Below are 11,832 nucleotides of genomic sequence, written 5' to 3'. Positions count from 1 at the left end.
AACATGGTAACTGGTATGAGTGCACAGAAAACCTCTCCATACTGATCCCCCTTTCCCACCACAGAGCGACCACTTCCCTTAGAGCCATAACAACACCTGCTTAAACTTGGCAACAGCCAGGGCTAGAGGGACAGTGGGTGTGTTTTGCAGCCCTTACTCAGTTCTTCCAAAGCCTAGAAAGATAGCACATTTATCCCTACACCACGGTGTAGGGATAGGCAGTGTTGTCTGTGAGCCCTCCCGGCTAAAATCAATTTTTCTTTGAGTCCATGCTCTGCAGGCAGATGAGGGAGTGTCTGTGCAGGCCAGTAAATACACGATTCTGCTTTCTACAGCCCTCCAGAGAGTATGTAGCTCCAATTTGCCAAATTACATTCACTCCAGGGAAGGAAGATCAGAGCTGGAAGAGAAAAGTAGGAATGCGTGACACATCCATGCTACTTTGCTCCCTGTAGCCGTGTGTGTGTTTTATAGAACTCCTTGTAGGAGAATCAGGAACCTGCCCTTGAAGAGCAGTCAGCAGCATCCCTGCTTGCCAAGCCTCTGAGCTCGTGGCTTTGCAGATGCAGCCAATATGGCAACCTTATGCAATGCCTGCTGAAATGACGCCGTGTTTCCATACTTAGAAACTTAGTTAAGATTTTGCATGGGCTAGAGATTAAAGCTGACTCTTCCTCTGTGTTTTTTATCTAGACTTTTCTTCCAGGCTTGCGTTAGGCACAGCCGGCATCACGCCACTGGGCTCTGCAGCCCAGCAGCTTGTCCAGCCTGCAGCAGGAGCCAAGGAACACCGAGGACACTGTCACATAAACTCCAGCCCACAGGATAAAAATTCTGATAGCCTCCTGCCTGGTGACTGATTTTACATTTTGCAAACTCCGGGAGCTGTCTCCTTTTTCTCACAGCCTCACAGAACAAATGTGCCTAAATTGAATCCTTGTGGCTTGCATACAGCATGATACTATGTCCAGAAATAGATTGTAGTGCATGAAATGCAGGCTTTCCCTATCCCCAGAGGAGCCCAGTTCTTCTACATCCTTGAAAACAACGGAATTCCCCCAATCTACGTTATATAAAAGCTATTTGAATCTGGAGTTGGCACAGCTGATGGGATGTCCGTCTCAGTTATTTTTCCTCTAAATTAAGGGCAGTGAAGTAGACTTCACGCACACAGCATGTGTGACCCTCAGGCTCCCGATTCCTTAGCAAATTCTGTACTTCATGGTAAATAGGTGTCCAGTATTCCCCCCCCTAACCAAACAAGCCCTGGCTATTCACTGCTCGCAGAGCTGCTCAGACAACCTACAGCCCCTTCTCAGGAGCTGGTTTCTGCTGTTGTCACGATATTTATAACCACCTTCCTCTTTGCCCTACCTTTAGAGAGACCCAGGCGCTTCCACTTCTCTTTCAAAACGAGAAGAGGAAGCCATCACTGCTGACAACATCTTCATGTGCCTGTGTGGAGGATCAGATGCACCTTTGCAGCACGCTTATGGAAATAAATCCACAGCTGCAGTGTTGGAAAATGAAGAAAGAATGATGGTAAAATCTTCCAAATAGCTTTTGCTCTGGCAGAAGGCCCAGAAATAGCTGCAAGGGCAGCCTGTCCTTTGGGAAATAAATACTCCTCCAGTGCTCCCAAGCTGGACTATAGAAAGAAAATGTGGGTTATACTGATTGAAACAATTTCACACAGTGGTAGTCCATTCATAGCCTTTTTGTGGGGGTGGGATATCCATACATTTTTGGCCAGAAGAATACCAGTTTTCTTTATCTTTCTATAGACTTAGGCCCTCAGGAAAAAAAGAGGATCTATATTGTTCTTCCTATAGGCATAAGTTCCATCTTGTGCATACTAAATTTTTTTTTAGTATGGTTCAAGTAGTGTCTGGAGGATACCCCACCCTCCTCTGTCCTCCTCCTATGTTCACAGCCTTGATGTGCAATCCAGCACATAACCTCCTGTTACACTTCATTTCTAGTGCAAAGGCAGCCTTGGGGTCTTACCACGAATGTTCCTTTCTGGGCCAGAAATGCTCACTTTTGCTGACTCTCCCACTGAAATGCTTCAGGCCCTGCGAATTAACAGAGGAGTTTGGTCCCCTGACCTAGACAACACTATTTTGGCTCCTCAGGTATCCCAGGTATGCTGCCTTCGCATTATTTTTGGTGCACTCATGCAGTGTCACAAGCCACCGAATGAGGCTAGCTCTACCCACAAGCTCCAATTTCCCTATTACAGAAGTGCATGTTCTCCAAGCAATGCCTAGCTGCCTCTCATTTCTCCTTCAGCTGCTCTTTTTCTCTCTTTTACACGTACACACCCTGTTAAGAAATGGTAGGGAGCGAGTTCCAGGCACAGCAGGCATGTCAGCCTAATTTATATAGGGCAGAGAGTCTCCTAGTTCTGTAACTCCTCTGCATCTCCATTGCAGTGTGCAGGCAGGCAGAGAAAGCGCCCTAGTCATTGCCTCCCATTAAAGGAGATAAATGATCTTGCTGGCATGCAACCAGTGCAGCTCAGGACAGACCAGCTTGGCTGGATCACTGGTTAGCCATGCCAACAGCTTATTCCTTCAGAAAAAGGTGCGTGTAACTCTGTAGACAGCTGCAGAGCAACCTTCATGCTTTTTATGCCCCCTGCCCCCACTGGATAGTGGTTGGCACTGTTAATCCTACTTAACGTAACTATGGATAGACATGCAAACCTTTAAGCTGTCTCTACCCTACTAACCCTTCAGCCTGCCTTGGCTGGAGTTCCACACTTTGAGCTGCAAGCAGACATTAGGCAGCCTGCCTTCTTTCATTTTCAGTTGAATTGATGGGTCTTTGTGTCTCAAAATGAGAAAATTCCTGTGCTGTAACTTGTATTTTCTGAGTTATTTAGGATCCTGCTGCTGTGAATCCTTTCTGCAATAACCAGTCCCTTACCTGAGGTGTTCAGGAGCCTGTCTGTGCTGCAGGGGCTGGTGCTGTGTTGATCCTCAGCAAGACTGAAATGGAAGGTAGTCACGGAAAACGAACCAGAGGGTGAGATTGCCAAAGGTTTTTAGGACCCTTCCCCCTCCTCGGTTTTCCACCACAGCTTTTTTAGTGTTTTAAAGCTCAATTGCCTGAGCAAGTTTTACTGTCTGTCTTTGTTCATTGGCAGCCAGGTTTCTTACCGCTTTGTCATTTCAGAGGCAAGATATTGGTTAGTGCCCTGAGCAAACATGTTTTCTTGGTTTACATCTGCTGTCGTTCCCCCTCCCAATACACATATAGCACTGGTAGTAGCTGTTGTTGCTTTCTATGGTAAGGAAGTGAAGTCTTGCTGGTGCAGCAGAGGCTGTACAAGCTTACATTAGCTTGTACCCGTTGGAACAAATTTCCTTTTTTGCTTTCCATTCACATAACGAGGGAGCAATAGGCCATTAACAGGCTCAATGAATCTTATTCACACTAAGCTAGTTCAAGACTGAGCATCTGGGAACTATTCTGCTTCCTCTGAACAGGTTCTACCACATTAATAACACTCGAGAGCTTTTATCTGCATTTATATTAAAGCTGCTGCTGCCGCCTCCCATTCTGACTCCCTGCTGCGTGTGGGTGGAGATGCACTGTAAGATGGCACCCTCCTCCTTCTTCCCTAGCTCAGCTACCTCTGTTTCTGCTGCAGGATGCTCAGCTGATGTCGCAGAGCTGGGAAGAGCGCCAGCAGCCTGATGAGCTCAGCCAGCACGCGGCCCTCGCCCTGCAGCAGTGGGACACATCCCTGCGCTGCTGTTTGCAGATGCGTGGGAATGAAATGCTGTCCGGCAGGTCCAAAGGTTATAGGCTGCAGCCTGTCAGCTTCCAGTGTGGGAAACTGAGGCTGGACGACAACCAGAAAAAGCTGCTCCTTCCCTAACCTCCTCTTCTCTCTTCCATTGGGCAGAAAAGTCTGGCTGCAAAGAACTGATAGATCACAGAATTGTAGAATGGTCTGCGTTGGAAGGGACCTTAAAGGTCATCTCTTTCCAATCCCACTGCCGTGGACAGGGACACCTTCTACTAGACCAGGTTGCTCAGAGCCCCATCCAGCCTGGCCTTGAACACTGCCACGGATGAGTATGTTGCTCCAAGGTAGCCACCTCCTGAGGTTCCAGCACAGCAAAGGAGTTAGCATGCACTAGGCTTGGCTAGACCATCACACAGACAGCTGGGAGTACAAGAAGGTGCTCAGCTTTAGCTTGTCACCAAGCATGTTCTCCTCTCTCACTTGAAGACATTCTCCTCAGGGGCCAACACCTGTCCTTACCTACCCAGTATGCAGATGGCACTGCTCTCCTTTCCTAGGAGCTCATGCCCTGCCAGACAGGGGGAAAGTCAAGGCTGGAACATGTTTGATATTTGCTCTTGGAGATCAAGAGCCACCCATTCACTTCTGCTTGCTCTTTCTTCCTCCTACTAAATAAAGTTTAATTTACTGGAGGATACTGTTGACTGTACAACCAAGTTTGGTTTCAAATGGCAAAATTCAGTCTGTCAGGTAGCTTCACCCTCCTCGACAACATAATGCCTCACGGCACAAGCCTTAAGAAGTATGTTGATCACTTTTGTTGGCCCTAATAGTCTTTCCAGCCAGTAATGATAGCTACCATCCAACTTTAAAACTTCACTGATCTGGGTGTTATTATCCTCATGGAGAACTGCTCTGGGCCTCACTTTAAAGTTCCTTATTAACTTTGAAAGCAGAGCTTTCCTGTTTGTTTACGTTTGCAAACAAACAAGCTGGGTTTTGTACAAAGAATGAACTTCATTAGCCTCCTGCTCTTTTCTGGAGCAAGGATGGTTTTGCTTTCCTCAGCCTGCAAAAGGGCCCAGGAGCCAAACAACCACAGAAACAAGGGTGTGTAGGAGGAACTGGTAGAGGAGGTGCAGGTGACATGAAGGACATCAGTAAGGCCACAGGAAACGCTAAATACTGAAGATGAAGGCTTGAAACAAAACAATACCCCAGAAATCTCTCTCTTTCAATCAAGTTGTGGCACAGTCAGCTTTTTCACACAGTGAATTATCTCCATGACAGCTCCACACTGAGCTGCTTGTGTTAGGCCAGCTCACATACACTGTAGCAGACACAGAGTGCAGAAGTTCTAAAGAGACGTGTGCTGAATACACATTTCACTCAACTACTTTTTCAAGTAATAGCATTTCCATTCTTTTAAGAAGCTGTAGTTATTTTTTTTTTTTTACACTTTCTAAATTTTGGGAGGAAGAACAAACTGAAAAAGAAAAGGAATTGGCCTTTGAACTGTTCTATATTTACCACTTTTGGCTGCAGATAGTTGAACTTGATCCTATTACAAGAAATCCCCTCCCATGTGCTATTACACAATTTCCAGTAAACACACTTCAGCATATTCACTCTTTCCCCTGTCTGGATCTCATACATCTGAGTGACCTTCTCTCCCATGCAGACATGTGGGAAAGAACTCAACAGAGGAGGCACGGACTTAGGAAGACAGCACCAGGAATCAGAGGGCAGGGAAGTCTTGGCAGTGCTGACATCAAGCAGCTGCTGCTCAGGTCAGCCAAGCCCCTTGTAAAGCTTGGCATTGGTCCTTCTCCTTACCTTTTTTTTTCTGAAGAAAACACACTTCCCATCTTCTTAGGTAAGGGGCAGCAAAGGGCAGTGGCAAGAGCTCCCCAGAAAGCACATTTAGAGTGGTTTAGTGAGGAAGTTTCTGGAACAACACTCCCACCTGCTGGGCCTTGTTTGTTACAGCTGGGAATTTGGCAGTAGTTTGAGACAATACAACTTCCCTTCAACCCAGCACTACAGCCTCAGGTTCAGATTTTAACTTGATGCTGAGACTAACGTTTCAGTCACAAGCCCTCCTGGCTACAAGCTCTGGCAACATTCAGCAGGGGAGCTCTCGTGGCATGGCTAAATCTCAGTGGGATACTAAGGTATAAGAATCCAAAGGTCAACTTTGTCTGAGAGCTCTTCCTTGGAGAGAGGGGAGACTGTAAATAGGTAAAATGGAGAAGTCACCTCCATTCCAACCTGCGCTCTTTGAAGGCCTCAGCACGTCAGAGAGATGTGTCAACATGAATCAGAGAGGGCCATTCACACAACTGAGTCATCCTAAAGAAAGGAATGCTTGGATCAGAACAGTGACACAGTTTGTCTTCATCAATCGTAGCCTGTCATAATAATCACTATTACAAAGGCAAAGAGAGACAGTGTCTGCAACAATTATTTAATCAAACGACATATAAAAAGTTTTAGCAATGACTGAAAGACCTGACAGGGGTTGCAATAAGAACTGAAACTGCAGGGTTTCTCAGGTTTAACAGTCTTTCAAAGCACCCTACCCTTTCAAGGATTTATTAGTGCTGGTCCAAACACTTCTCCATTCAGATACAGTACTTTAAATACTCCCTGCCAAATAACACAGATAGCAGAAGTCTTACATCCTGAGGAAGGGGAACAAGATTTGTATTTGGCTTGGTCTGCCCTTCAGCATTAAGAATGCAAGACTTGCTGGCTGCAGGAAGATAATTACAAGGACAACACATCTCAGAGCCAAGAGAACCTCCATGCCTTTAGCTGTCCAGTAACAAGCTCTGCACAGATGCAGAGCTGCCCTGCAAGTCTGACACTGAAGCCCTTGCTGGCAGAAGGGCATCTCTGATGTTCCATCTCAAACATGCTGAGGAGATGTCCAGTCCTGTGTGCTGAGTGCTCAGCTGCAGAAAGACTGGAGCTGCAAGAGTCCCTGTCACGCTGTTTATGGTATCCCAAAGTATTCTCTCTCAAATTTACGGAAATCTTCCTCAGTAAAGACAGTGCCTTCGGGTTTCTTCTTTTCTGCCTTCTCTGGAGGCTGATCTTTGGACTTCCTGCCTCTGTTCTGAGCAAGAACCTTCAGACAATACAAAAATGAAAAAAACCAGCAGTCATTGTTATCAAGACCAAACCACTAAACAGCAATTTTCAAGCTCACCTGCAGCATCCCTGCTATTCTACAAATACCCTGCTATATCCTGGAGTGCTTCCAAGGAAAAGTGAGAAGCAATCACCAGTGTTACCCTGAGCAGGTCACTGGGACAACAGTACATACCAATTTGGTGTTTGGAGTCAAATATGCAAACTTCTCTCTGTAGTAACAGTCACAGAGACAGAAACACTGATTTCAATTCAGATCTTTCTGAAACTATGACCTTCTTTTATCATCTCTCTCCATGAGACAACTATAAAACTCAACAAGGTGGTGGAATTCCCTCAGCATTTTCTAATACAGTCACCTTCTCTCACAATCTCCCGCCTAAGAAACACTGGCCTAAACCATTTGGTTTGTTTGTGTAAGTTAACAGCCTGTATCTCATAAAAATAGCCCAACACTCTAGCAGTGTCAGCTATCCTCCTCTTCAACTCCTGGCATGGGAAAAGCCACTGGCTAAATTCTCAAGTTGAGAAACACCATTCAAGACACTACAAAATTCCTATTACATGAGCCAGCAGCATAGCTGGTTCCTCATCAAAAAGCCTCCAGCTACAGAGAAGGCCAGTTTGACTGACAGTAAGAAGTCTGAACCAGGGCTTCTTTGCCAGATGAAGCTATGAAATCTTTGTTAATTAAGAAAAGCCAACAGTTGTCAGTATATTTGAGGAACCTGATCTAGCAGGTGGCATCCCTGTTCATGGTAGCGCAGTTGGAACTGGATGATCTTTAATGTCCCTTACAACTCAAATCATTCTATCATTCTATGATCTGAACTAGTATCAGAGAACAAAATAGGGGACAACATATCAACAAGAGTTTAAAGCTTACTAAGTTATTTCGCCAGTGCACACAGAAATTTCTCAAGGCAACTTGTAAACAGAAACTTAACTTGACTCCCTTGCACAAAGTATAAAAGCTGTAAGATCCAGGGATGAGTCCCATTCATGTGTGTTCCTCAGTGGAAACAGATCCCCAAACAGAAGCTAGTCTTACTTTTTCTGTGATGGCTTTGTCTGCAACAAGTCGTCCCTTCAACATGTACTGCAGGTTTTCTCTCAAGTGATTCACGGGCTTCTTCTTATGATACTCCTCTGGGACAAAGCAGAGTGGGACAAAACACATCAGCTGCTCACCCCGGCAGCTCACAAGGAGACACACAGGCACATCGAGGCACCGGGATAAAGACACGGCTATAGCTCGGGGGAAGGGGTGCGCCCACAAATCAGGCTGTGTTTAAGTGACACCAAAAGGGCATCCGGGAGGATGGGAAGGGATGGGATACAGCGACCGGTAGGGTGACTGCGGGACGCCACAAGGGCACCCGGTGCGAGCGCTGTGGAGAGGCCGGGACTCACCTATTGCCGACTTCACGACTCTCCCCTTGACCGTGGCCTTGTTCCTGCCGGGCTCAGGCGCCCTCTTCCTCCGCCTCGCAGCGCCCACCGCCCTGGGGCCATCCTGGCCCCGCCGGGCTCCCGGAGGCGCCTTTCCCTGCCCTTGAAGCGGGAGTAGGGACGGAGTTAGTCCAGCCGTACGCCGGGAACCACCCGCTGCCCGCCCGCACAGCCCCCGGCCCCCGCGGGCTCACCCGGCGGCTCCAGCAGCTCCAGCCCCCGCCGCAGCAGCGCCGCCGACATGGCCGCGCCTCGGCCGCGCTTCCGCCCGGCCCTCACAGCGCCCCGCTCCCGCCCGGCACCCACAGCGCCCCGCTCCCGCCCGGAGGGACATAACAAGCTCCAGGGATGCAGTAAATCACGCTGGCCATGGGTGTCCACGTACAACATGGCTAACTTGGCAAAAATAGGTGCCGAGGGAACGGTGCCAGGCTCCTTTCGGTGGTGCCCAGAGACAAGACGATGAGCAGTGGCCATAAACTAAAGCATGAGAACTTTCACCTTAACATGAGGGAGAATTTCTTTAAGTTAAGGGTGGCAGAGCAGTGGAAGAGGCTGCCCTGGGGGGGGCCGTGGAGTCCCCCTCTCTGGAGACATTCCAAACCCACCTAGATGTGTTCCTATGTCACCTGTTTGAGGTGACGCTACCTTGGCAGGGGGCTTGGGCTACATGATCTCCAGAGGCCCCTTCCAACTCTAATGATTCTGTGATTCTGTGAATATGTCAAGATTATCTCAAGTCAGGGTGTTCTTCGATGTAATATCTTTTTCAAGCCTAATCAACAAGAAAGGAGACCTAATCAGTGGAAAAGGTGGCAGTGAGCATCCCTTAGTCAGGAAGGTCTTGGAAATAACAACCTTTAAGGAGCAGTAAATCACAGTGTTGTTGTGTGTCAGTAGAACAGATAGCAATTAGCATCCCTTACTCAAGGACATCCTGTAATTAACAAGCTTAAAGGATGTAGTAAATCAAGATATTGAGGTATGTCTATGTACACATTGCTAACTTGGCAAAATGCTCAAGTACAACTCAAGTATGTTCATTACGATATTAATAATCATGCCTACAGGTCAAAAAAACCTCTGCTCAAGTGAAAGCCCTTCCCTTGAGCATGCGTAGAAGTTACCTGGGCTTATGTAACTTGTATGGAAATTACTGACCCATCACAGCAGAGGGTTTGTACATGTAAAGTTACTAACTCTGAACTTCTGTGTATAAAAAAATGATGTGGATAGTCCAGTGGGTGTGCTTGATTTGTGGAATACCACCGAGCACCCAGGCTTATGTAACTCTGAAATGTGCTTGTTGCACACTGGGTAACAAATCCTATTTTGTGGACACCACGAGGGACAATTGCCATCGCAGGAACAATAAAAGGCCAGGAGGAAAGGGAATGGAGTCACGTTTTGTCTCAGTGAGGTCCCAAAATCCAGATTTAACTTTGTTCTAGACTCATCAGGCAGAGAGATGTGCTCTGCCATAAACTGCATCTACTATTCAGGCTTACTTTAGTCTATTTGTTTAATGCTTCCTTCTCCAGTTTTCAACCCTCTAGAGACTTGATGCTGATGTCTGCTAAATTTAGCTATCATTTGAGTAAAGCTTATTCAATTATAGCCAGTGCTGGCAGTAACAAGCTGACACTGGAGGAGAGAGGTTTCTTCTCCCTCAGACATGTCCTGCAGGGAGAAAGTGATATAAATGGCTCTCATTGTTTCTCATAGTAATGATTTCTAACAGGCACTGATAACAGTTAAACCTCAGTTTATTAAAAGACAGTCATTCTCTGGAAATTGGTCTCCAGCTCCTGAAGATGTCACCTCAATGCCTGTCTTTTGTTGTTCATTCTCTTCTGAATCCCTCCCTGGATGGGTCCTGGCATCCTGTGTCAGTTTCTGCTGATGGTGCTAATCCATTTTTCTAGGCAGGACTTGGTTTTTATTCCTTGCTTCAAGACTAGAGAACATTAACTGCTTGTTCAGCTTGTCACTTTTCACTCTTAATTTTCCTTTTACAGTAAGCTGATCTTTTTTTTTTTTTTTTTTTTTTTTTAATTGATGTGGAGGGCCAGTCACTGGGTTAAAGCGGAGCACTCCTCCATTTTCTTGTTTGCTTTTTTTTTATAGCTGATGGAACATAGAGGTTGCTCAGCTCTTACTCCCTGACAGGTTTGTCCTTCTAGTTTTGTGAAAGCTCACAAAGTTACAAAGAGGTTATTGTAGTTTTGCAAAGGAGAAGCTGAACAAGCCATGAGTTAATAGCCTATTGGTGAAATTGAAGAAAGCAATAGAGAGTATTCTAGTCAGCAGAAAAGTTGTTATTGCTTGTATACTCAGATTATCTTTATCTTGGTCAGAGTGAGATAAATGATAGCTGCCAATGATCTTACCATGGAGAAATCATTTTCAAAAGTACCTCCTCAGTTAAATGCTTTCTTTTAGCCCCTAAAATACAATTTACAGTTTCTTTGTAGCTGTTCATGGTTATATATTGCATAGTATATTCAAGATAGCTTATTCTATGGATTAAATACTAAGTTTGTATCATTTATTAGTATTACCTAATACATTTTTACACATGCCTTGTGCCAGAATGGTGCTATCTCATAAATGCCTTATGCAGGCACCTGATGCAAAAACATCTTTGTTACCAACACTGCAAAACATGTTTAACAGATTAGTGTGGTAGAAGCTGCACTGATTTATTATTCTGTTGATGGAAAATATATGCTCTTTTCTACCTCAAAAGCAAACCATTACCAAACCTCATTTCCATTTCTCTTGTACCAATTAATAAAGCTCTCAGTTATACAGGTCTCTCAGAAAATCTGAATCCCTTCTTATTAAATACTGTCGGTAGGAAGGAACTGTAATACAGGCAATGCCTTCTTTGACTAGCAGACTTGCAGTGATTTTACTCAGCAATTACCTGCAGAATAAAGTTTAATGAGAACACAGGGGTCACTTTGCTGAGGAGGGAGGGAAGGGCGCTTTCTTTAACTGCATTCACAGACTCCTGCCTCAGAATCTGGTCAGGTTCTTGGGGCCGGTTAGGTCACCAAGAAGTTAAACGTTTGCGTGCTTTGTGGTGTGACGCATTCCCCAGGTTTAGATCTGTTACCAAACATCATGGTCTAACATAGGCTACAGATTTTTTAACACTTTGTGAAATCATGTAGCTATTATTAATACATTATATTTCTTCATCTCCTTTTAACAGGATCTGGCATCTTTTCCCCAGGCCTAATCACTGGATGTTTCTTCTAACCGCGTTCTGGCTGCAGCTGTGCTTGGCCCTGCCAGAAAGGGTGATTGTAACATCTGTCATGTCTCTGTCCATGTGACTTTGGTACAACCAAGACCTGTCACGCTCCTTCAGGCAGAGGCACAGAGTCTTCCCTTGCTCTTCGACTTCAATACAGAATTATGCTCTCATCTTTTCCCTGCACTGCTAAAAAGATAAC

At 45.7% G+C, this 11,832-nt stretch overlaps 1 protein-coding gene across 4 annotated transcripts; it reads right to left on the bottom strand.

Annotated features, from left to right (window-relative positions):
- Positions 1–6,213: 6,213 nt before the first annotated feature.
- Positions 6,214–8,635, bottom strand: RPS19BP1 (ribosomal protein S19 binding protein 1). 4 transcript variants are annotated; one of them, XM_027879386.1, is made up of 4 exons: positions 8,563–8,635; positions 8,330–8,470; positions 7,968–8,065; positions 6,214–6,893 (listed from the first exon to the last, which is right to left on the bottom strand). In XM_027879386.1, the coding sequence occupies exons 1-4, from the start codon at positions 8,609–8,611 to the stop codon at positions 6,759–6,761; spliced, it is 423 nt and encodes a 140-aa protein (XP_027735187.1). In that variant the 5' UTR covers positions 8,612–8,635; the 3' UTR covers positions 6,214–6,758. The 4 variants fall into 4 exon arrangements, with proteins under 4 accessions (XP_027735187.1, XP_027735189.1, XP_027735188.1 ...); XM_027879388.1 differs by lacking the exon at positions 6,214–6,893 and adding an exon at positions 7,332–7,864 and having other exon boundaries at positions 7,912–8,065; XM_027879387.1 differs by lacking the exon at positions 6,214–6,893 and adding an exon at positions 7,332–7,871 and having other exon boundaries at positions 7,914–8,065.
- Between the last annotated feature and the right edge of the window lie 3,197 nt (positions 8,636–11,832).

This window comes from Empidonax traillii, unplaced genomic scaffold (genome assembly GCF_003031625.1).
Source record: "Empidonax traillii isolate 1590-97213 ecotype Southwest subspecies unplaced genomic scaffold, ASM303162v1 scaffold55:size2822071, whole genome shotgun sequence".
In the NCBI taxonomy this organism is placed as follows: domain Eukaryota; kingdom Metazoa; phylum Chordata; class Aves; order Passeriformes; family Tyrannidae; genus Empidonax; species Empidonax traillii.
This window is presented reverse-complemented; position numbering and strand designations above follow the sequence as displayed.